The 27,055-nt window shown below is 40.3% G+C and overlaps 1 protein-coding gene across 1 annotated transcript in view; it reads left to right on the forward strand.

The window, feature by feature from the left end:
- The window catches only part of ADISSP (adipose secreted signaling protein), a 537,574-nt gene that overhangs the window by 459,266 nt on the left and 51,253 nt on the right, over positions 1–27,055 (forward strand). The window contains exon 5 of the mRNA XM_053704326.1: positions 5,432–5,554. Within this exon, the coding sequence (XP_053560301.1) occupies positions 5,432–5,554 (123 nt within the window). The remainder of the gene's footprint in view (positions 1–5,431; positions 5,555–27,055) is intronic.

Consider the following 27,055-nt stretch of genomic DNA (forward strand, 5'->3'; position numbering starts at 1 on the left):
AAGTAAATATGATAATAGAAATAAATTGAAAAGTTGTTTAAAGTTGTATGTTCTATCTGAATTATGAAAGAAAAATGTTGGGTTTTATGTCTCTTTAAGGTGGATGCTCATGTTTAAAGTGGTAGTAAATGTTAGTGATTACAAAACATCTATTTCTATATTGCTATACATATGATTTTATATTATTTGTACTTTTTTTATATAGATTTTTTTTTATTTCTAATAAAATGTTGCCTTGACATCTTTGCCACTACGACTTATATTTTGCTGTGAGCGGTTCAGCCCATGAGATATCTCTTGCCGACCCCTTTTTTCCCACTTCTAATGCGTGTTCACGAGCTTTACTTTAATGGGTTTTGCTCATTAATCTTTAGGAGCTTAAACAGATTCTTGCTCTACAAAGTCAGACTGCACACTGCTTGCACATTGTTACCCACTGTTTACATTGGCGTGTGTGGTGCTTGAGGGATTCGCCTTGCATGTGCTGGATGTAGCAGGGCAGACAGTCTAACACAGAGCGCGTGCTAAGCCGTGTGATTGGCTAAACATCCACTGTGGTAAATCTGAAAAAAAACTTGTTAGTCTCGGGGGAAGCCAGCTGAGCCACCTTAAAGGGACACTGAACCCAATTTTTTTCTTTTGTAATTCAGATAGAGCATGACATTTTAAGCAACTTTCTAATTTACTCCTATTATAAAATTTTCTTTATTCTTTTGGTATCTTTATTTGAAATGCAAGAATGTAAGTTTAGATGCCGGCCCATTTTTGGTGAACAACCTGGGTTGTCCTTGCTGATTGGTGGATAAATTCATCCACCAATAAAAAAGTGCTGTCCATATGACTGAACCAAGAAAAAAGCTTAGATGCCTTCTTTTTCAAATAAAAATCGCAAGAGAATAAAGAAAATCTGATAATTGGAGTAAATTAGAAAGTTGCTTAAAATTGCATGCTCTATCTGAATCACGAAAGGAAAAATTTGGGTTCAGTGTCCCTTTAAGTGAGGGTATTCTGAGGTTTGTCTGCTGCAGTACATACCATGAAATATACACTACATAATAATAACTAGTATTTATATAGCGTCTTTCTCCCAGTGGGACTCAAAGTGCTTTTTCAGCGCTCTCTCTCGGAATGAACCAAATCGGCAACTGAATAGTAATAGTTGTTATTATTACCCAATTTAATGGTACTCATTTTATCGACCTTGGAAGGATGAAGGGCTGAGTCAGCTCTGCCGGGATTTGAACCTGTAACCTTTGGATCTCTGAATTACATCTTTGAATAGAAACATATTTGCAATATAAATGTATTGGCAAAAATAATTCTAGTATAAGTTATCACTGTTTAGTGCTAGCATTTTTCTCTGCACGTGCATGTGAAGCATAACTAGATATTCTCAGTGCACCAGCATTTTAACTTCAGCAGCTGCTCAGAGCGCCAGTGGGGCTTGTATCATGTCAACAATTAACAAATTAAATAATTATCAGATGGTACAAGCTCCTTAGACTCTCTGAACAAGTGCTTTGTTTAAAATGCTGGTGCACGGTGCATACTTAAATACACTTTTAATACCTTTTATTAGAAGCATTTTGCTAATACAAGTGTATTACATAAATGCTTCTATTCAAAACTAAAATACATCCATGTAGATTCCAATTTTGGCTGGAATGTCCTTTAAAAAGAAAAAGTCCTGTGTTTACTTTCCCTTTAATACGCTAGAAGCCTTGCTGTAGGGGCACAAGCAACTTCTTATGCAATTCTAAGTGTTGTGCCTATAAGCCATGAATACCAGGTAATTGTCTCATGCCCAGCAAGTATTGTGCATTTACTCATTACGTTCTGCCTTATTGTCACTTGCAGTGCTGACTGCGCCCCTCACATATTTCTTACCACGAGTTCCTCTACTTTGTTACAACTAAACCACCTGTGGATCTATTACGGTTTAATTGGCTGTAAAGTCACATGCGTGTTTAGTGACCTGTTCTGGCATGGAGAGCAACTCATTTCTTTGACTTGCAGCCTCTACACATAGTATGGCTTTATTCACATTAATATACATGACTTGAATCGTTTACTGTATTCCATTGTGTTTCACAGTTCAGGCGTAAGGTTATATAACCGGATGTCTTCTGTGTGCCATAGCTTTGTTTTTTTTAGGGTTTGATTACAATATCATGGCATAGTGTGTGTATTCCAATTAACCCCTCGGCAACCAGGAAGGACAGCCTTACTGTTCCACATGCACTTGTAAGTCAGGTATCATTAAACAATCCCATACTAAATGTTTCATTAAAGGGACACTAAAGTCTAAATGATGTACTCTTTCCTTCTGAGCATGTGCAAGAGCTCACAGCATATACATATATCAGCCTGTGATTTGCCAATCGCTGTCATGTGATACAGGAGATAGGGAAATAGGACATTTTTAAATTAATCAGAAACAAAATGTATAGCTTATTTGAAATTCATAGTAAGTGCTATTGCAGTGCAGTGCTTAAAGGCACGGTGTGCTATAAAATAGTTTTTCCCTTAATTTGTCTCCAGTGCCTTGTTATACCACCTACAGAGTATAAAATGTATGGGAAATTGCTCATAAGTATATTTTTGTATGTGAAATAGCTTCTTTTAATTGAAACCACACCAATTAATTGGACTGAACTTACAGGGAAATCAGATCTTATTGTATTACTTTTTGTACACACATGCTTCCCTATCTTATCTATGTCATGCATCTTTATATTATCTCTGGTTTTATACCAAAGTGCAATACTTAGAGAGAACAATTTAATGGAAGTGTAATTTATTCAGCTGAATATGTATGAACAGCTTCTCTATAACCAATACTATTTATTTACCAGGTTTTCCCGTCATTTCAATACAAAAAGTTTTTCCACTGCCCAGAGAGGCTGGAGTGCATTCTGTGTAATTCTGAACCCTGACCCTCCAGCATGCTGCACAGTGAATGCTTGATAAGTGTAGGAACTCGATTTATATCTGTCATATTCGAGGGATTTGTCAACAAAATGACAGTTTAAGATGTTTTTAAACTTTTTTTTATGTAAGGCAATGTTTTGCAGTGCAGCGATTCATTTCTTAATAAATAACTTTAATGTCTCTTTCGTGAAGAGACGGACTACAATTCTATTACTTCTGTCTTGTTTCTATATTGGTCACTAATATGTTGTTCATAATATCCCCAAATGATTTACACCAGATTACTTAGTTTTATCCTCACATATTTACTCTTATATATATTACATCTTAATATATATTTAACAACATCAGTAAGGTATTTATAAAGCCTATCCTGAGCTCAGGTGATTCTTTTCCTTGGATAATAAGGTCTCTGCTTTAATCTACTATTAGATCAGTCTGAAGCCTACATTGCCATTTTAGTAATGTTTATAAGTGGTTAAAGGAATAGGAAAGTTAACATTAATCTTGCAAGAATCAGATAGAGCATGTCATTTCAAGACATTTTTATATTCACTTCTATTTTCAAATGTGCTTTGTTCTCTTGGTATCCCTTATTGAAAAATAATACGCACATATCCTACACTAGTGGGAGCTAGCTGCTGATTGGTGCCTGCACACATTTGTGTCTTGTGAATGGCTATGTGTTCAGCTAGCTCTCAGTAGTGTGTTGCTGTTCCTTCAGCAAAGGATAGTAAGAGAATCAAAATTGATAATAGAAGTAAATTGAAAAGTTGTATGTTTTTCCAAATTATGCTGATTAATAAGATGACCCATATGTGGCCCTTGCATTTTTACCTTCCTTCAACAGTTTATCTGCAGGTTTAGGGGTCCAAAAGTGGCCCAGTGTACAATACATCTAAGGTTTCATTCACATATGTCTCACATAGTAGTCTCAAAGCAAAATGGTGATCAAAAAAGCCCCTCCAAAAAGATCTGGGAGATTTCCTTCCAAGCTGGTTAGTTTTTGATGATCAGGTACATGGTGAGCTTCCTAAATATTGGACTTCAGTGATGAAGCCTAGCACAGATGGCCGCTTCTTCAGTGATGAAGCCTAGCACAGATGGCCGCTTCTTCAGTGATGAAGCCTAGCACAGATGGCCGCTTCTTCAGTGATGAAGCCTAGCACAGATGGCCGCTTCTTCAGTGATGAAGCCTAGCACAGATGGCCGCTTCTTCAGTGATGAAGCCTAGCACAAATGGCCGCTTCTTCAGTGATTTAGCCTAGCACAGATGGACGCTTCTTCAGTGATTTAGCCTAGCACAGATGGCCGCTTCTTCAGTGATTTAGCCTAGCACAGATGGCCGCTTCTTCAGTGATGAAGCCTAGCACAGATGGATGCTTCTTCAGTGATGAAGCCTAGCACAGATGGATGCTTCTTCAGATGGACCCTTCAGTGATGAAGCCTAGCACAGATGAACGCTTCTTCAGTGAGGAAGCCTAGCACAGATGGACCCTTCAGTGAGGAAGCCTAGCACAGATGGACGCTTCTTCAGATGGACATTTCAGTGATGAAGCCTAGCACAGATGGACGCTTCTTCAGTGATAAAGCCTAGCACAGATGGATGTTTCTTCAGTGATGAAGCCTAGCACAGATGGACCCTTCTTCAATGAGGAAGCCTAGCACAGATGGACCCTTCTTCAGTGAGGAAGCCTAGCACAGATGAACGCTTCTTCAGTGAGGAAGCCTAGCACAGATGGACCCTTCTTCAGTGAGGAAGCCTAGCACAGATGGACCCTTCTTCAGTGAGGAAGCCTAGCACAGATGGACGCTTCTTCAGATGGACATTTCAGTGATGAAGCCTAGCACAGATGGACGCTTCTTCAGTGATGAAGCCTAGCACAGATGGATGTTTCTTCAGTGATGAAGCCTAGCACAGATGGACGCTTCTTCAGTGATGAAGCCTAGCACAGATGGACGCTTGTTCTCCGATGGGTGAGCAATGTACTTAATATTGACACATTAAATTCAACAGCCAAAGGCTCTTTATAAATGCTCAACACCCACGGATCGTCCGATAAAACACATCGTATTAACGATAACAATATCAGCCACCATTCTGAGCATGTATAGACCTAATAAAACAAAGACGGAGACAATCGAATCACGTCAAATAAAAAAGCCAAATACTGAACACCTAATCACTGTCAATTTAATGTAACATTAGAAAGAAAACAATCACCCAATTCTGGTTTTCCAATATCGAACAAGAATTCTTAGAAGACTGGAATCTACCCCTAATATCATATCTATGTGCCTTTAATACCCTTTCCCCTACTGATGTTGATAATATATTGTATGCCTTGTGTAAAATAAAAGGGCAGGTATGTTAATACCATATCAACTTTAAAGGTCTCGGCACCTACAAATTCAGTTGTATCCTTTTTATTTATTATCTTGATACTATAATAATATTGATCGTCTCCTGTGAACTTAAAGCATTTTGATTTTTTTTTAGGACACAGTGTAAAGTGCGAGTACACTGCCCATAAAGAAGGGGTATTAAAAGAAGAAATAATGCTGGCAAACGAGACCAATGACAAGGCAGTCATTAAAGTGGTTGTTCAAGCGCGAGTTTTAGGTAAGTTCCTCCTAATCTCAGCATTTTGTTACCTTGTTATGTAAGTAGAGGGTGAGGTATATTCATTCATAGTAATATGAATACATCTAATTGTAATAGTGCAAATAGCTCAGATGATTAAAGGGGCATTCTACTTGACTTTCTTATTGTTTAAAAAGATAGATAATGCCTTTCCTACCCATTCCCAGCTTTGCACAACCAACATTGTTATATTAATATACTTTATAACCTCTAAGATTGTCTGTTTTCTAAGTTCCTTATTTCAGTGCTTTTTATTAGCTTTTTAAAACTTGCAGGACCATGCTAGTTCATGTGTGTCATACAGATAGCATTGTGCTCACTCCTGTGGAGAATGATAATGTTTAAACAAGAATCAACACTGATTGGCTAAATGTAAGTTTGTAAAAAGCACTGAGATAAGGGGTTGTCTGCAGAGGCTTAGGTACAGGTATCACAGAGGTATAAAGTATATTAATATAATAGTGTTGGTTATGCAAAACTGGTTTGCATAAATGAATGCCACCTATGATATTCCTGCATAGGGATTATCTATCTTTTTAAACAATAGGCTGTGCCTTTAAGTCTGCGGATGAAGATTGCTCACGTTTATGGGTTGCAGGTTCAAATCCCATTGGGGCTGCTTGGTGCTTTTCACTTCCCATGTTGATAAATTGAGTTGAAAAATAAATTAATTTATCAACTGCCTAATGTCAGTTAATAGCTTGTGCATCCCAGTGTCAACACTGCAGCTGCTCAAATATCACAGTTTCAATGACTTCATGGGTGAACATAGCAATGACACCTTTGCAGGAATATCATAGGTGGCATTCATTTTCCATTAACCTTGTGAATGCCAGAGGCCTGCAGAGCAGTGCTTGAGTAGGTTCAGGTGATAAATGAGAACAGTTCAATATCTTTTTAGGGGGCTCTGTCAATTTTTAAAGGGACAGTAAAGTTAAAATGATGGTAAATCCAAGCGTATAACAAACGCTAGAATTTACCATCACTAAAAATAAACAGTTGTTTCTTTCTTCACAAATGGTGCTAAACTCACCCTATCTGTGCCGCAAGTAGATCGCTAAACTCAGCACTTCCGGCCGCCCATGGCACAGCTGTCTTTACCAATGAGGTGACATTTCCATTTCTAAACCAACAGCCATGCTTGGATGTCTATTGGTTTAGAGTTGGAAACGTTGCCTCATTGAAGATCGCTGTGCCATGGGCGGCCAGAGGTGCTGAGTTAGCGATCTACTTGCAGCACAAACAGGGTCAGTTTAACACCGTTTGTTTAGTAAGTTATGACTCAAACTACTGTTTATTTTTAGTGATGGTAAATCCTAGCATTTTTTATACTCTTAGATTTACCATCACTTTAAAATTAAACGTTCATGATTTACACAGAACATGCAACTTTTCAATTTACTTGTAACAAATTTACTTTGTTCTCATGGTATCTTTTGTTGAAAAGGATAACTAGGTAAGCTCAGAAACAACAATGCCCTACTGCTGATTGAAAGAAGCAGAGAAAGAAGCAAAGTTGATAATAAAAGTAAATTGGAAAGTTATTTAAAATTGTATGCTCTATTTAAATAGTGAAATCCATTTTGGGGTGTTTCATGTCCCTTTAAGAGGTCTTTTCTTACCCCTTCACCATAAAAATATAGCATAAGACCTCTTGGCTCCTACAATTCATTATAGGGTTAGTAATAATAATCACTTTGCAGCAGAATGTGATAAAGCCGCTTCATTGGGGAATTAGAATTGTGTGTAATTTTAAAATGTATATAATATTTTTAGAGTTGGATATTTTACTATTTTTTCTTTTCAATAAATTGCAAGATTGTGCAAAATAACAAAATATTAATTTTATCTTTTGGTTTTAAATTACTTATTTTTGTTAAACAGTAATGACATAAAATTCTTACTTTGGGTGTTTTGGGAAGGTGAGCTAATGCTAAATGCGTTTTTTTATAATATTTAAGAAATAATTGGATAATGTGTGCTATTTACCATGTATGACATAGAAAATGACACAAAAATGTATTTTTCCCCCGTTTCACGTGGTAGCATTTTCTCATATTAGGGTATTTCTTCAAACTAATTTTTTTTTTTTTTCTAAAAATGCTTGGTCTGCTATAATTTGTGTGTTTACATCACAGGAAAAAAGTTGAAATTTATGTGTAAATTCAATGAGTGACCAATTGAGAACAGCTCTAGCACAGGTGTGTTAATTTGTTTAGGACTGAAGGTCCTTTCTCTGGCTCTGCATATGGTATCCCACATGTAAGGGAAGTGATTGCGCAGAGTCATAAACTCCATTTACAAATCTGTCACAAAACATAATTCATATTGGATTGCTGCAACTGTCAGCCTCAGCGAATGTATGTAAGAATATTGTTAGAAGCTACATCTTTCTAGGTGTTAAAAAAAATAAAAAAAAGAGAATATTCACTTGAAGCACCAATAAAACCCTAATATGGTGTATATGATTATATAATGCGGAGACTCATTAGGAACTGTGATTAAAAAAAAAAAAAGCATAAAAACAAGCAGCCAGATTTATCTTTCTCTGAACGGATAAGGTTCGCTGATAGGGAGGCTTTCCTCCCGGTATTACAACAACCGAGCAGCTGCCCATATAATGTCGCCCGCTGCCCTTGTGTAACCAAGCATCTTAGGCAATAGTTTGTTAATCACCCTGGTCGGATCAGTCTGGAGGATCTTAATCCACTTTTTCTAAGGTGGTGGAGAGGTTAGGAGAGAGCGGCAACATAAACCACCCCCTATGTTTGTCAGTATGCAATATGAAAAAAAGTGATTAGACTTGTGGATTTTTGGTGTAGATGCGTGTGTTAGTGAATGTTGAGACTCAAGATTCAGGGCCCAATTAAAAAAAATCTGCAGCTTGGAGTGAAATTATTATGTAGACTTCACTGGGGCTGAATTCACTGAACCCTTTAAGAATTTTGGTGAACCCTTGATGCCCTACAGAACTCAGAGATGCCTCCCATAGAAGCAATAAGGTTCTCTGGGATATAGAAAAAAAAAATTTTTTTATTTTTTTTTAAATAATTTTTTATTGAGGGTTTTTCATAATGACAACAAAAAAAACTATGGCATATACATGTTTCAAAACATAGCAATGATTATCGCAATAACAATATTACAGGTAGAAAATAAAAGATAAAATATATATAGTGAATGCCGAAATACATCTGAAAACCTCATTTTGTGTTTTTACGTGATAATATGGGTAGCTATTAGCCCAGGCTATAATGTTAAAAAGAGGCACTCTGAAAGAGCGCTGTAGCTACCATATAGACCCATTTTATTCTGAACTAGTTTGTAGTTGAATGCTTCGTATTGTTGAAATTAGGGTCATAATATCAAGAGCTTCATAAAAAAGCAAGGGGGTAATTAGGGAATGGTCAGCGGGTAAGCACCGCTTATACAAATAATTTTTCTGTATAATAATATTATAGCATACTTAAAGTATTTGAAGGAAATAATAATAATAGCAATATAAATAGCTATGGTCATCTACAGTGGGGGGGGCGGAAGACCATAGGAATGTTAATGAGTCTTGGGAAGTGCATAGTAGATATATGTCGTATAAATGCAACATGGATAGCACCAAGACATGTTCAGTTCTAACGAACTCTGTGTATCCTTTTGAGGATCTAGTTACAAGCTAAGGTGGATATATATGAGTAGAAGAGCCTATAAAAAACTTAAACCTATCTAACAGGCCACTTTTGAAACTTCCTGTGCATTCCAACTGGCATAATTTAGTAGATTGAAGTGTACTCAAAGAGACTTGTTGTTCAACATTAGGGATATGGAAGCCTGACAAATAAATATGGGAATAGCAGCGCCTCTAAGCTAAGAGGGGTTGTTAAGATTCACATTTTCAGTTGTAAGTTTAAAGATCACAAATATCAACTGGATATGTGCTTTATAGGTAAGGCTGGTGCAGCAGTTTGTTAGCCGATATCCTATATTATAAAAGACAAGAGTTTGTCTGAAGCCGTCATGCGCAGTTCAGACAAACTCTTGCAGCTGATCGCACGCGCACCCACCCGGCAGCAGCGCGAGGACCCGGCAGCACAGCTGAAAAGAAAGCAGCGCGAGGACCGGCAATTGAAGGCGCGCACAGGAGAGAGAGAGAGAGAGAAAAAATAAGAATGAATCACAACACGGCCCGTGTCAACGGGCTTTAGGACTAGTATAACATAATACAGTAAGTCCCTATAGTAAAGGGAAAATTATTGGAGGTAAATAACCTGTATACATTAGTTAATACTGTCCTGCAGCATTTGTGCCATAGGTTTTTAGTAAATATAAAACTGAATTACTAACTAATAAACAAACTAGGATCGCAGTGAGTATGTAGAAATACATTACAATATAGGCAGTAGCAGAAGTCATATGCTGCATAATTCCTTTAACTGATTATGAGCTAATGCAATTGTTTGAGCCAAGTTCCAGAACAAAGTATGTTTATCTGACTCCAAGTCTGTAGAGAGCTATGCTTGTGGGTAAAGATGTTCAACTCTCTGTTAGAGATGTTCCCCTAATCTAAGAGTGTAACTATGTCAGATGGTGACATATACAAATATAACATCTGTGGGTATGTACTAATAAGAAACATATAGACTCGCTTAGTGTTACACCATATACTTATAGGCTTAATAAAAGTATCCTGTTGGAAAGTCTCAGTATTAAGAGGAGCTATAGAAGTATTGTAGGTATACCCAATTAGCATACAGGTAAATAAGAATTCATGCAGGGTATGGTACATACCATATTGGCCTTAATAAGACATACTGCACGATAGTTGGTATATAGACATGCTGCTTAACAGTAGGGGTATGTAAGCTTTACAAATAAATATGGGAATAGCGGCGTCTCTAGACTAAGAGGGGTTGTTAGGTATCTCATTTTCAGCTGTGAGCTTAAAGATTTCCAATATCAACTGGATATGTGCTTTATAGGTAAGGTTGGTGCAGCAGCTTGTTAACCTGTATGTCACATTATACAGTAAGTCCCTATAGTAAAGGGAAAATTATTGAAGGTAAATAACCTGTATACATTAGTTAATACTGTCCTGTTGTACTATTATAGTTAGCATTGCATATTCACGTACTTATAAGGTATCCAGTGGAGTGAGTATGGATGTAACATAATATTTCTGTAGGGGCAATATCTTAAACTTCACCCTACCTCCTAAGGGCAGGGAGTCTATCCTACTTTAGCTTTTTGCACATCAATAAATGTTAAGTGCAATAGCTCACACTGGCAGCAAAAGATAATACTAAATACAGCTTCTATAATGAGCAAAATAGTTTGTTTTAGTCCAAGATACATCACCAATATCTCTATTATTCAATGCAACAGGCATTTAAACTATAACATAAAAATATATCGTACAAACATTAATATATATCTACATAAGGCATTCTGGAGCTTAGAATTTAGCAGCCTCTATGTAAGCTTAAACTGTAAAGAGGGATTAACAGATTAGCCTCCTTTAATCACAGTATACTGGTGTGTAATAGAAATTATTATAGAGAACATCAAACATAATAATAAATGTGATAGCTGAAAAATATAAACAGTGTAAAACACTTTGGTGTTAGTATTACTAACTGGCATGAGAACAGTCCATGTGGCGTTATGAAGGACATCGCTTCAGCATAATATCTAAGATCAGGGAATTTATCCTACGCCAACTTTCTGCATAGTTCCTGAAGCCAAAGCTGCTATCCAGCAGGTACTATCATCATGGCCATAAGGAGGGCTAGTGTCTGTGTCTATGAGACCCTTTGAGCTTATACCTCCCAGTGTGTAGAGAGAAGAAATAATATAGTCTGCCCTGGGAGAACTTACACATTCGGTGTGTGCATCACCATGTACTCGCAGCCAGATCTGTGTATGCTGAGCCGCTGCAACTCTGCTCCCAAGGGAGGCCAATCTACCTCCGCGCTGCACAAGGTCTGTCTGAGGAGGATCGCATGCTCCTCTGGATTGCGGCCAAACCTCGTGCTGAGAAAGTGCTCCCTTGAGCCGTATAGATCCAACCGCTGACCGTTCTGAATCCAATAGCCCCATCTCCGCTGCCACAGGTCGTGTATGTGCTGTCCCTCTCTTGCGCTCTTCTAAATAGATACTGGGCTCTGGGTCTTCAGCTGATGCAAGCACCTGTACGCCAAGTTCACTTCGCCCTTCACTCAGAGTGACCTGAGGTGACTCATAGGTGTTAGCGCACGACTGTTTGTTTGTGTCAGCCCTAGTAGTAACGGCTTTCTCAGGGATAGTGGGTTCTGAGTCTCCCATGAGCTGGGTATTAGTGGTGTAAGACGGTCTCCACTGATCGCCGCCATCTTGACTCCCACGTGGGCCAATGAGCTGTATACTGAGCTGTATACTGAGCTGTACAAGTAAGTCATTCATCTCCAAATAATGAACTTCCAGGGTCATACAGCAGCGATCCTCAAATTCATCTAGTGCTGACTCTAGGTCCATCTTCTTAGTGGCAAAGCAAGGTTTCATCCAGCCCTTCATAAAAATTGCACCTCACCCGGTCTGATCTAAATGCAAGGCCTCAAACTTCACTGCATTCTATATAGGTTGACATGCCATAAATTCAGGGTCTGTTCACAGAGTAATAAGCAGAAATGATTGTCCTTGGAATCTGTAAAGTTTATAGGTCTGGTTTACTTGAGTATTAGATGTAAAAACATCTTTAATTAGACACAGTACAGGAGCTCCATGAATATGCGTCTGCTCTCTTTGCCAGCCGGCTCCGCCCCCCTAGGGGGATATAGAATTTAATAGGGGAGAGTGGGGTTAACAGGAGGCACCTAGCACTGATATATATTCTCATTTTGCAGCAAATATGAATTAAACTATTTAGCTTGTATTTCCTTCTAGTTCAATAACATTACTTTTCTATCAGATAAATAAATCTATTTTTAACTTAAAAACAGAATTTATGTTTACCTGATAAATTACTTTCTCCAACGGTGTGTCCGGTCCACGGCGTCATCCTTACTTGTGGGATATTCTCTTCCCCAACAGGAAATGGCAAAGAGCCCAGCAAAGCTGGTCACATGATCCCTCCTAGGCTCCGCCTACCCCAGTCATTCGACCGACGTTAAGGAGGAATATTTGCATAGGAGAAACCATATGATACCGTGGTGACTGTAGTTAAAGAAAATAAATTATCAGACCTGATTAAAAAACCAGGGCGGGCCGTGGACCGGACACACCGTTGGCGAAAGTAATTTATCAGGTAAACATAAATTCTGTTTTCTCCAACATAGGTGTGTCCGGTCCACGGCGTCATCCTTACTTGTGGGAACCAATACCAAAGCTTTAGGACACGGATGATGGGAGGGAGCAAATCAGGTCACCTAGATGGAAGGCACCACGGCTTGCAAAACCTTTCTCCCAAAAATAGCCTCAGAAGAAGCAAAAGTATCAAACTTGTAAAATTTGGTAAAAGTGTGCAGTGAAGACCAAGTCGCTGCCCTACATATCTGATCAACAGAAGCCTCGTTCTTGAAGGCCCATGTGGAAGCCACAGCCCTAGTGGAATGAGCTGTGATTCTTTCGGGAGGCTGCTGTCCGGCAGTCTCGTAAGCCAATCTGATGATGCTTTTAATCCAAAAAGAGAGAGAGGTAGAAATTGCTTTTTGACCTCTCCTTTTACCGGAATAAACAACAAACAAGGAAGATGTTTGTCTAAAATCCTTTGTAGCATCTAAATAGAATTTTAGAGCGCGAACAACATCCAAATTGTGCAACAAACGTTCCTTCTTCGAAACTGGTTTCGGACACAGAGAAGGTACGATAATCTCCTGGTTAATGTTTTTGTTAGAAACAACTTTTGGAAGAAAACCAGGTTTAGTACGTAAAACCACCTTATCTGCATGGAACACCAGATAAGGAGGAGAACACTGCAGAGCAGATAATTCTGAAACTCTTCTAGCAGAAGAAATTGCAACCAAAAACAAAACTTTCCAAGATAATAACTTAATATCAACGGAATGTAAGGGTTCAAACGGAACCCCCTGAAGAACTGAAAGAACTAAGTTGAGACTCCAAGGAGGAGTCAAAGGTTTGTAAACAGGCTTGATTCTAACCAGAGCCTGAACAAAGGCTTGAACATCTGGCACAGCTGCCAGCTTTTTGTGAAGTAACACAGACAAGGCAGAAATCTGTCCCTTCAGGGAACTTGCAGATAATCCTTTTTCCAATCCTTCTTGAAGGAAGGATAGAATCTTAGGAATCTTAACCTTGTCCCAAGGGAATCCTTTAGATTCACACCAACAGATATATTTTTTCCAAATTTTGTGGTAAATCTTTCTAGTTACAGGCTTTCTGGCCTGAACAAGAGTATCGATAACCGAATCTGAGAACCCTCGCTTCGATAAGATCAAGCGTTCAATCTCCAGGCAGTCAGCTGGAGTGAGACCAGGTTCGGATGTTCGAACGGACCTTGAACAAGAAGGTCTCGTCTCAAAGGTAGCTTCCATGGTGGAGCCGATGACATATTCACCAGATCTGCATACCAAGTCCTGCGTGGCCACGCAGGAGCTATCAAGATCACCGACGCCCTTTCCTGATTGATCCTGGCTACCAGCCTGGGGATGAGAGGAAACGGCGGGAATACATAAGCTAGTTTGAAGGTCCAAGGTGCTACTAGTGCATCCACTAGAGCCGCCTTGGGATCCCTGGATCTGGACCCGTAGCAAGGAACTTTGAAGTTCTGACGAGAGGCCATCAGATCCATGTCTGGAATGCCCCACAGTTGAGTGACTTGGGCAAAGATTTCCGGATGGAGTTCCCACTCCCCCGGATGCAATGTCTGACGACTCAGAAAATCCGCTTCCCAATTTTCCACTCCTGGGATGTGGATAGCAGACAGGTGGCAGGAGTGAGACTCCGCCCATAGAATGATTTTGGTCACTTCTTCCATCGCCAGGGAACTCCTTGTTCCCCCCTGATGGTTGATGTACGCAACAGTTGTCATGTTGTCCGATTGAAACCGTATGAACTTGGCCCTCGCTAGCTGAGGCCAAGCCTTGAGAGCATTGAATATCGCTCTCAGTTCCAGAATATTTATCGGTAGAAGAGATTCTTCCCGAGACCAAAGACCCTGAGCTTTCAGGGATCCCCAGACCGCGCCCCAGCCCATCAGACTGGCATCGGTCGTGACAATGACCCACTCTGGTCTGCGGAAGGTCATCCCTTGTGACAGGTTGTCCAGGGACAGCCACCAACGGAGTGAGTCTCTGGTCCTCTGATTTACTTGTATCCTCGGAGACAAGTTCGTATAGTCCCCATTCCACTGACTGAGCATGCACAGTTGTAATGGTCTTAGATGAATGCGCGCAAAAGGAACTATGTCCATTGCCGCTACCATCAAGCCTATCACTTCCATGCACTGCGCTATGGAAGGAAGAGGAACGGAATGAAGTATCCGACAAGAGTCTAGAAGTTTTGTTTTTCTGGCCTCTGTCAGAAAAATCCTCATTTCTAAAGAGTCTATTATTGTTCCCAAGAAGGGAACCCTTGTTGACGGAGATAGAGAACTCTTTTCCACGTTCACTTTCCATCCGTGAGATCTGAGAAAGGCCAGGACGATGTCCGTGTGAGCCTTTGCTTGAGGAAGGGACGACGCTTGAATCAGAATGTCGTCCAAGTAAGGTACTACAGCAATGCCCCTTGGTCTTAGCACAGCTAGAAGGGACCCTAGTACCTTTGTGAAAATCCTTGGAGCAGTGGCTAATCCGAAAGGAAGCGCCACGAACTGGTAATGCTTGTCCAGGAATGCGAACCTTAGGAACCGATGATGTTCCTTGTGGATAGGAATATGTAGATACGCATCCTTTAAATCCACCGTGGTCATGAATTGACCTTCCTGGATGGAAGGAAGAATTGTTCGAATGGTTTCCATTTTGAACGATGGAACCTTGAGAAACTTGTTTAAGATCTTGAGATCTAAGATTGGTCTGAACGTTCCCTCTTTTTTGGGAACTATGAACAGATTGGAGTAGAACCCCATCCCTTGTTCTCCTAATGGAACAGGATGAATCACTCCCATTTTTAACAGGTCTTCTACACAACGTAAGAATGCCTGTCTTTTTATGTGGTCTGAAGACAACTGAGACCTGTGGAACCTCCCCCTTGGGGGAAGCCCCTTGAATTCCAGAAGATAACCTTGGGAGACTATTTCTAGCGCCCAAGGATCCAGAACATCTCTTGCCCAAGCCTGAGCGAAGAGAGAGAGTCTGCCCCCCACCAGATCCGGTCCCGGATCGGGGGCCAACATTTCATGCTGTCTTGGTAGCTGTGGCAGGTTTTTTGGCCTGCTTTCCCTTGTTCCAGCCTTGCATTGGTCTCCAAGCTGGCTTGGCTTGAGAAGTATTACCCTCTTGCTTAGAGGACGTAGCACTTTGGGCTGGTCCGTTTCTACGAAAGGGACGAAAATTAAAAAAAAAAAAAAAAAACTCTAAGCCATCTCCGTGGAGATGTTGCCTGTACAACGGCAAAGAGAATGACTGGGGTAGGCGGAGCCTAGGAGGGATCATGTGACCAGCTTTGCTGGGCTCTTTGCCATTTCCTGTTGGGGAAGAGAATATCCCACAAGTAAGGATGACGCCGTGGACCGGACACACCTATGTTGGAGAAAGGAACATTAAACACTAAATAATGCTATAAAGAATGATGCATTCAAAGAAAAGATTAGTCTGAGAACATGCAGATGTATTTTTTTTTTAAAGTTTCAAATATTGACAAAATAAGTGTAAATTTTTATTGTCTATAAAACAATGGGAGCTTCCATGTTGTAACTTAGGTTACCTTCTCTGCTGTGGCCAATTAGGGAGAGTTATAAATAGGTCACTAGAGTGTGCAGCCAATGGCTGTGTGGAATATAACCGTGTTCTGCACTTCCATTTCTAACAGGGACTATGCTCACAATTTTATTATATTGTGCACAATTTATTTTAGAAAAAATCCCAGAAGGGGCAAATCCGGAGCTCTGTATCATACTGCCATCACACATTTCATTTAATTTCCCTGAAATGATCAAGTTTGAATATGCAGTAAGAGGTTTTCTTATGCATCTACAAATATATTTTCTCTTTCTTTGTGTAATAATCAGTTGAATATGGCATCTGTGTAGACTTGAGATGGATGAATTGGCAGGTTTGTGTTATTTTTTATTTATAGTTTTGTTTTCTCTGATTTACCACATACCCCAAATTTTTATTTCAGCCTTGCTGTAAAAAAATTACAGATAAAATATTACGTATAAAAACACTTCTCAAACGGTTTTATACCATGTCATGTTTCCTTTATGTAATCAATGGGTAGGGGCAGTGTAATATTTTCTAATATTATATCATTTTCTGAAGCATAAATTTAATGCATAATTTAACATAAATGTATTTAATAATTTGTGCAATAAAAATTTAACATTTTTAATATTGGCTAATTTTAGTTTAATATTGGCTAAAAGTTTAGCCAGTTGGTCAGTAAAATCAGCTGCTTAAAAGGTCCTGGAGAGAACACTGTGTAATTAAGAGGAACTGGAGTGGTTAAAGGTAAATAAAGTTGCAAAATTAAAACTATTTTATGTGTTAGAGCATTAAACACATTTACCTAGATTACAATTTTGTGCGTTCGTCTCTTAACGCTGAAAATATGGCATTTTCAGCGTTAAAACAGCACCGCCGCCATTACAAGTCTTGTCGGTATAGCTGTACCGCAAGCCTTTTAGCATGCACCGCAACGTCAGTACCGCACTCCTAAAATTAAGTTTTCTCCAACATAGGTGTGTCCGGTCCACGGCGTCATCCTTACTTGTGGGATATTCTCTTCCCCAACAGGAAATGGCAAAGAGCCCAGCAAAGCTGGTCACATGATCCCTCCTAGGCTCCGCCTACCCCAGTCATTCTCTTTGCCGTTGTACAGGCAACATCTCCACGGAGATGGCTTAGAGTTTTTTAGTGTTTAACTGTAGTTTTTCATTATTCAATCAAGAGTTTGTTATTTTCAAATAGTGCTGGTACGTACTATTTACTCAGAAACAGAAAAGAGATGAAGAATTCTGTTTGTATGAGGAAAATGATTTTAGCAACCGTAACTAAAATCCATGGCTGTTCCACACAGGACTGTTGAGAGCATTAACTTCAGTTGGGGGAACAGTTTGCAGTCTTTGCTGCTTGAGGTATGACACATTCTAACAAGACGATGTAATGCTGGAAGCTGTCATTTTCCCTATGGGATCCGGTAAGCCATGTTTATTACGATTGTAAATAAGGGCTTCACAAGGGCTTATTTAGACTGTAGACATTTTTTGGGCTAAATCGATTGATATTAACACTTATTTAGCCTTGAGGAAATAATAATATCGGCAGGCACTGTTTTAGACACCTTATTCTTTAGGGGCTTTCCCAAAGCATAGGCAGAGTCTCATTTTCGCGCCGGTGTTGCGCACTTGTTTTTGAGAGGCATGGCATGCAGTCGCATGTGAGAGGAGCTCTGATACTTATAAAAGACTTCTGAAGGCATCATTTGGTATCGTATTCCCCTTGGGTTTGGTTGGGTCTCAGCAAAGCAGATACCAGGGACTGTAAAGGGGTTAAAGCTTAAAACGGCTCCGGTTCCGTTATTTTAAGGGTTAAAGCTTCCAAATTTGGTGTGCAATATTTTCAAGGCTTTCAGACACTGTGGTGAAAGTTTGGTGAATTTTGAACAATTCCTTCATGTTTTTTCGCAATTGCAGTAATAAAGTGTGTTCAGTTTAAAATTTAAAGTGACAGTAACGGTTTTATTTCAAAACGTTTTTTGTACTTTCTTATCAAGTTTATGCCTGTTTAACATGTCTGAACTACCAGATAGACTGTGTTCTGAATGTGGGGAAGCCAGAATTCCTATTCATTTAAATAAATGTGATTTATGTGATAATGACAATGATGCCCAAGATGATTCCTCAAGTGAGGGGAGTAAGCATGGTACTGCATCATTCCCTCCTTCGTCTACACGAGTCTTGCCCACTCAGGAGGCCCCTAGTACATCTAGCGCGCCAATACTCCTTACTATGCAACAATTAACGGCTGTAATGGATAATTCTGTCAAAAACATTTTAGCCAAAATGAACCCTGTTCAGCGTAAGCGTGGATGCTCTGTTTTAGTTACTGAAGAGCATGACGACGCTGATATTAATATCTCTGAAGGGCCCCTAACCCAATCTGAGGGGGCCAGGGAGGTTTTGTCTGAGGGAGAAATTACTGATTTAGGGAATATTTCTCAGCAGGCTGAATCTGATGTGATTACTTTTAAATTTAAATTGGAACATCTCCGCATTTTGCTTAAGGAGGTATTATCCACTCTGGATGATTGTGAAAATTTGGTCATCCCAGAGAAACTATGTAAAATGGACAAGTTCCTAGAGGTGCCGGGGCTCCCAGAAGCTTTTCCTATACCCAAGCGGGTGGCGGACATTGTTAATAAAGAATGGGAAAGGCCCGGTATTCCTTTCGTCCCTCCCCCCATATTTAAAAAATTGTTTCCTATGGTCGACCCCAGAAAGGACTTATGGCAGTCAGTCCCCAAGGTCGAGGGAGCGGTTTCTACTTTAAACAAACGCACCACTATTCCCATAGAGGATAGTTGTGCTTTCAAAGATCCTATGGATAAAAAATTAGAAGGTTTGCTTAAAAAGATGTTTGTTCAGCAGGGTTACCTTCTACAACCCATTTCATGCATTGTCCCTGTCACTACAGCCGCATATTTCTGGTTTGATGAACTGATTAAGGTGCTCGATAGTGACTCGCCTCCTTATGAGGAGATTATGGACAGAGTCAATGCTCTCAAATTGGCTAATTCTTTCACTCTTGACGCCTCTTTGCAATTGGCTAAGTTAGCGGCTAAGAATTCTGGGTTTGCTATTGTGGCGCGCAGAGCGCTTTGGTTGAAATCTTGGTCGGCTGATGCGTCTTCCAAGAACAAGCTACTAAACATTCCTTTCAAGGGGAAAACGCTGTTTGGTCCTGACTTGAAAGAGATTATCTCTGATATCACTGGGGGTAAGGGCCATGCCCTTCCTCAGGATCGGCCTTTCAAGGCAAAAAATAGACCTAATTTTCGTCCCTTTCGTAAAAACGGACCAGCCCAAGGTGCTACGTCCTCTAAGCAAGAAGGTAATACTTCTCAGGCCAAGCCAGCTTGGAGACCAATGCAAGGCTGGAACAAGGGAAAGCAGGCAAAGAAACCTGCCACTGCTACCAAGACAGCATGAAATATCGGCCCCCGATCCGGGACCGGATCTGGTGGGGGGCAGACTCTCTCTCTTCGCTCAGGCTTGGGCAAGAGATGTTCTGGATCCTTGGGCGCTAGAAATAGTCTCCCAGGGTTATCTTCTGGAATTCAAGGGACTTCCCCCAAGGGGAAGGTTCCACAGGTCTCAGTTGTCTTCAGACCACATAAAAAGACAGGCGTTCTTACTTTGCGTAGAAGACCTGTTAAAAATGGGAGTGATTCATCCTGTTCCATTGAGAGAACAAGGGATGGGGTTCTACTCCAATCTGTTCATAGTTCCCAAAAAAGGAGGGAACATTCAGACCAATCCTAGATCTCAAGATCTTAAACAAATTTCTCAAGGTCCCATCTTTCAAGATGGAAACCATTCGAACTATCCTTCCTTCCATCCAGGAAGGTCAATTCATGACCACGGTGGATTTAAAGGATGCGTATCTACATATTCCTATCCACAAGGAACATCATCGGTTCCTAAGGTTTGCATTCCTGGACAAACATTACCAGTTCGTGGCGCTTCCTTTCGGATTAGCCACTGCTCCAAGGATTTTCACAAAGGTACTAGGGTCCCTTCTAGCTGTGCTAAGACCAAGGGGCATTGCAGTAGTACCTTACCTGGACGACATTCTGATTCAAGCGTCGTCCCTCCCTCGAGCAAAGGCTCACACGGACATCGTCCTGGCCTTTCTCAGATCGCACGGCTGGAAAGTGAACGTGGAAAAGAGTTCTCTATCCCCGTCAACAAGGGTTCCCTTCTTGGGAACAATTATAGACTCCTCAGAAATGAGGATTTTTCTAACAGAGGCCAGAAAGACAAAGCTCCTGGACTCTTGTCGAATACTTCATTCCGTTCCTCTTCCTTCCGTAGCTCAGTGCATGGAAGTGATCGGGTTGATGGTAGCGGCAATGGACATAGTTCCTTTTGCGCGCATTCATCTAAGACCGTTACAACTGTGCATGCTCAGTCAGTGGAATGGGGACTATACAGACTTGTCTCCAAAGATACAAGTAAATCAGAGGACCAGAGACTCACTCCGTTGGTGGCTGTCCCTGGACAACCTGTCACGAGGGATGACATTCCACAGACCAGAGTGGGTCATTGTCACGACCGACGCCAGTCTGATGGGCTGGGGCGCGGTCTGGGGATCCCTGAAAGCTCAGGGTCTTTGGTCTCGGGAAGAATCTCTTCTACCGATAAATATTCTGGAACTGAGAGCGATATTCAATGCTCTCAAGGCTTGGCCTCAGCTAGCGAGGTCCAAGTTCATACGGTTTCAATCAGACAACATGACGACTGTTGCGTACATAAACCATCAGGGGGGAACAAGGAGTTCCCTAGCGATGGAAGAAGTGACCAAGATCATTCTATGGGCGGAGTCTCACTCCTGCCACCTGTCTGCTATCCACATCCCGGGAGTGGAAAATTGGGAAGCGGATTTTCTGAGTCGTCAGACATTGCATCCGGGGGAGTGGGAACTCCATCCGGAAATCTTTGCCCAAGTCACTCAACTTTGGGGCATTCCAGACATGGATCTGATGGCCTCTCGTCAGAACTTCAAAGTTCCTTGCTACGGGTCCAGATCCAGGGATCCCAAGGCGGCTCTAGTGGATGCACTAGTAGCACCTTGGACCTTCAAACTAGCTTATGTGTTCCCGCCGTTTCCTCTCATCCCCAGGCTGGTAGCCAGGATCAATCAGGAGAGGGCGTCGGTGATCTTGATAGCTCCTGCGTGGCCACGCAGGACTTGGTATGCAGATCTGGTGAATATGTCATCGGCTCCACCTTGGAAGCTACCTTTGAGACGAGACCTTCTTGTTCAGGGTCCGTTCGAACATCCGAATCTGGTTTCACTCCAGCTGACTGCTTGGAGATTGAACGCTTGATTTTATCGAAGCGAGGTTTCTCAGATTCTGTTATCGATACTCTTGTTCAGGCCAGAAAGCCTGTAACTAGAAAGATTTACCACAAAATTTGGAAAAAATATATCTGTTGGTGTGAATCTAAAGGATTCCCTTGGGACAAGGTTAAGATTCCTAGGATTCTATCCTTCCTTCAAGAAGGATTGGAAAAAGGATTATCGGCAAGTTCCCTGAAGGGACAGATTTCTGCCTTGTCGGTGTTACTTCACAAAAAACTGGCAGCTGTGCCAGATGTTCAAGCCTTTGTTCAGGCTCTGGTTAGAATCAAGCCTGTTTACAAACCTTTGACTCCTCCTTGGAGTCTCAATTTAGTTCTTTCAGTTCTTCAGGGGGTTCCGTTTGAACCCTTACATTCCGTTGATATTAAGTTATTATCTTGGAAAGTTTTGTTTTTAGTTGCAATTTCTTCTGCTAGAAGAGTTTCAGAATTATCTGCTCTGCAGTGTTCTCCTCCTTATCTGGTGTTCCATGCAGATAAGGTGGTTTTACGTACTAAACCTGGTTTTCTTCCAAAAGTTGTTTCTAACAAAAACATTAACCAGGAGATTATCGTACCTTCTCTGTGTCCGAAACCAGTTTCAAAGAAGGAACGCTTGTTGCACAATTTGGATGTTGTTCGCGCTCTAAAATTCTATTTAGATGCTACAAAGGATTTTAGACAAACATCTTCCCTGTTTGTTGTTTATTCAGGTAAAAGGAGAGGTCAAAAAGCGACTTCTACCTCTCTCTCTTTTTGGATTAAAAGCATCATCAGATTGGCTTACGAGACTGCCGGACGGCAGCCTCCCGAAAGAATCACGGCTCATTCCACTAGGGCTGTGGCTTCCACATGGGCCTTCAAGAACGAGGCTTCTGTTGATCAGATATGTAGGGCAGCGACTTGGTCTTCACTGCACACTTTTACCAAATTTTACAAGTTTGATACTTTTGCTTCTTCGGAGGCTATTTTTGGGAGAAAGGTTTTGCAAGCCGTGGTGCCTTCCATTTAGGTGACCTGATTTGCTCCCTCCCTTCATCCGTGTCCTAAAGCTTTGGTATTGGTTCCCACAAGTAAGGATGACGCCGTGGACCGGACACACCTATGTTGGAGAAAACAGAATTTATGTTTACCTGATAAATTTCTTTCTCCAACGGTGTGTCCGGTCCACGGCCCGCCCTGGTTTTTTAATCAGGTCTGATAATTTATTTTCTTTAACTACAGTCACCACGGTACCATATGGTTTCTCCTATGCTATTATTCCTCCTTAACGTCGGTCGAATGACTGGGGTAGGCGGAGCCTAGGAGGGATCATGTGACCAGCTTTGCTGGGCTCTTTGCCATTTCCTGTTGGGGAAGAGAATATCCCACAAGTAAGGATGACGCCGTGGACCGGACACACCGTTGGAGAAAGAAATTTATCAGGTAAACATAAATTCTGTTTTTTCATGGGATTCCCATGCCGCTGGTATTACAAGTTTTGCGGTGAGGCTAAAAAGTGTGCGTTAAAGCCTAAAATTACAAGATCCGTACCGCCATCTAAAGTCAGCAGTTAAAAGTTTTACGCTACAAATCTGTAACATAAAACTCATAACTAAAGTGTTAAAAAGTACACTAACACCCATAAACTACCTATTAACCCCTTAACCGAGGCCCTCCCGCATCACAAACACTAACCCCTAAACCGCCGCCCTCCCGCATTGCAAACACAATTTAAATATTATGAACCCCTAATCTGCCGTCAGACCACATTGCCCCCACTATACTAGTTATTAAGCCCTACACCGCTGCCACTATAATAAACCCATTAACCCCTAAACTCAAAGCCCCCCCACAACGAAATATACTAAACTATTAACCCCTAAACCAAAAGCCCCCCACATCGCAATAAACTGATTTAAACTAGTAATCCCTAAACCTAACACCCCCCTAACTTTATATTAAAATTACAATTTCCCTAACTTAAATTAAATTAAAACGTACCTGTCAAACTAAAAAAGCTAAATTTAAACTAACAATTAAACTAATATGATTATTAAACTAAAATTAAACTAACTACCAATTAAATAAAACTAAACTACACGTTAAAAAATCCTAACACTACTCTAAAATTACAAACTATCTAATTACCAAAAATGTTACAAAAAATAAAAAATGAAATTATCCAAAATAAAAAAGAATTACACCTAATCTAATAGCCCTATCAAAATAAAAAAGCCTACCCAAAATAAAATAAAAAACCCTAGCCTTCAATAAACTACCAATGGCCCTTAAAAGGGCCTTTTGTGGGGCATTGCCCCAAATATGTCAGCTCTTTTACCTGTAAAAAAAAAAAAACACAAAGACCCCCCAACAGTAAAACCCACCACCCAACCAACCCAATAGAATTAGCCAATAGAATAATAGCTGCTTAAATCCTATTGGCTGATTTGAATAGCCAATATGATTTTAGCAATCCTAATTCCTATTGGTTGATTCAAATTTTTCAGCCTATAGGAATGCAAGGGCTTCCATCTTGAATTACGTCCCTTGCATTGAAGATTCAGTGTACGTCAGCGACCGTATGAAGAGGATGCTCCGCGCCTGACGTCTTCAGGATGGACCCACTCCGCGCCTCCGGGATCAAGATAGAAGATGCCGCCTGGATGAAGACTTCTCGCCGCTTGGATCAGGACGTCGCCGCCGTGATGAAAATTGAAGAGACCGTCTGGATGGAGACTCCTCGCCGCCTAGATTAGGATTTCAACTCCGGGATGAAGATCTTTCAAGCGGGACATCAAAAAGTGTAAGTGGATCGTCAGGGGGTTAGGCTTTTTAAAGGGTTTTTTGGGTGGGTTTTTATTTTAGTTTAGGGTTTGGGCAATGTAAAAGAGCTAAAGGCCCTTTTAAGGGCAATGCCCATACAAATGCCATTTTCAGGGCAAATGGGTATCTTAGTTTTTTTTAGAATTAGGTTTTTTATTTTGGGTGGTGGGTTTTATTGTTGGGGGGTCTTTGTGGTTTTTTTACAGGTAAAAGAGCTGATATCTTTGGGGCAATGCCCCACAAAAGGCCCTTTTAAGGGCTATTTGTAGTTTATTGTAGGCTAAGGTTTTTTTTTTTATTTTGGGTGGGCTTATTTATTTTGATAGGGCTATTAGATTAGGTGTAATTCTTTTTTCTTTTTGATAATTTTGTTTATTTTCCTTAATTTAATGTTTGTTATTTTTTGTAACTTAGTATTTTTTATTTTTTGCATTTAGATACTTTGTAATTTTTAGAATAGTGTTAGGATTGTTTTAATGTGTAGTTTAGTTTTATTTAATTGGTAGTTAGTTTAATTTTAGTTTAATTATTATTTTAGTTTGTTAGTTTAAACTTAGTTTTTTTAATTTGACAGGTAAGTTTTAATTTAATTTAAAAGAGGGAAATTGTAAATTTAAGTTAGGGGGCGTTAGGTTTAGGGGTTACTAGTTTAATTTAGTTTATTTTGATGTGGGGGGCTGGTGGTTTAGGGGTTAATAGTTTTATTTAGTGTTAGTGATGTGGGAGGCCAGAGGTTTAGGGGTTAATAACTTTATTTAGTTGCAGCGATGTTGGGGAGCGGCGGAATAGGGGTTAACAACTTTAGTATAGTGTGGGCGATTTTGTTGGGGTGCGGCAGGATAGGGGTTAATAAATTAGTATAGTGACAGATTAGGGGTTAATAATTTTATTTATGTGGCGGCGATATTGGGTGGGGCAGATTAGGGGTTAATAAGTGTAGGCAGGCGTCAGCAATGTTGGGAGCGGCAGATTAAGGGTGTTTAGACGTAGGGTTTATGTTAGGGTGTTAGGTTTAAACATAACTTTTTTTTCCCCCCATAGACATCAATGGGGCTGCGTTACAGAGCTTTTGTTATCGCAATCACAGGTGTTAGGCTTTTTTTAGCCGGCTCTCCCCATTGATGTCTATGGGCAAAAAGTGCACCAGCACGTAAAAACACCACTTGTATTTGGGTGCGGTATGGAGCTCAAAATCTCCATATTGCCCACGCAAGCCAGTTTGTTTTTAAACTTGTAATGGCAGCGCTATAGGGGGTTAAATAACGCCACTTTTGTGACGTTCTTTACTTTCCCTATAGCGCTCAAAACTCGTAATCTAGGTGATAGTTTAAATCAATTCCAGAGAAGCATTGCTTTACTGGGAGCTAGCTGAAAACATCTGTTGAGCCAATGACATGAAGCATTTGTGTGTATCCGCCACTAGCTCCCATTAGGGCATTGCTGCACCTGAACAAGTTTGATAATAGAAGCAAATCAGACCGTTGAACCTTAAAATAGGTTCTTTTTTTTTCTTTCATAGCCCATTTAAATATCTAGAATTTATTTGGGTTTCATAGAACTTATTATTTTAATACTAATACGCATATATGTGCTAAATATTTTTGTTTCTTCCCTTTAGTCCTGGGATGATTGGGAGTCAAGTATGTAAGGTCATTAATATTTATAAGCAAGTAGTAAAATGTATGTTTAGATGTCTTCAGTGTGTCAGAAATAGATTGCTATGCATGTAATGGGCTTCAATCAGCACAACTTGGATTTGATCATCTTATCAAGTCGTCAACAGTTGTCATGAATCCAATATCTCTGTGCAAGTCTAGACAACACACAAGCATTGACCAGCTGGTGAATCTGGCATCTAAATGAAAAGTCTCTTTAGAAGTAATATCGTCCAAGTTTTCTGTAGCTACTTGGAAGCAATAATGTCCTTTTTAATTTAATATAATGATTAGAATGTATCATGCAGATCACCTAGGGGTGCACTGCTGGTGTTCTGTAATATTTCCCTACCTTGTTACGTTGTCCTACTTATGTAACACGTACGGCCAAGCCTACATCTACATAGAGAACTTTCATATCCGCCATATTTGTTTCAAAAGGAGGATGATGTTTAAATAGTGATCGTATTCTGTATACTTTTCCTACCACCTTATATTTCGCTGTTTTGAGTGCAGATCTCGCTCAAACATAAATAATTAAAACATTAACACCAAATATTTGTATGGTATTAGCTTGTGATGATAGCGTTCATTTTATAAATGTATTTTTCAGGCTATGTAACAAAAAATAATGGAAACGTGTCTGTACCTGTCGGGGTTTTTTTTCCCTGTTTTGTTTGCCATGTGCTGCTGTCAGCCATTTTACTCATCTCTCTTGCTGACTATGGTGCATTGTGGAGGATGCTGCTCATTTCCTGCACTTCCTTTTATGGCCAGACTCGTGTGCATCATCCGTGTGAAACAGGATGCAGT

Source organism: Bombina bombina, chromosome 2 (genome assembly GCF_027579735.1).
Source record: "Bombina bombina isolate aBomBom1 chromosome 2, aBomBom1.pri, whole genome shotgun sequence".
Lineage (NCBI taxonomy): Eukaryota > Metazoa > Chordata > Amphibia > Anura > Bombinatoridae > Bombina > Bombina bombina.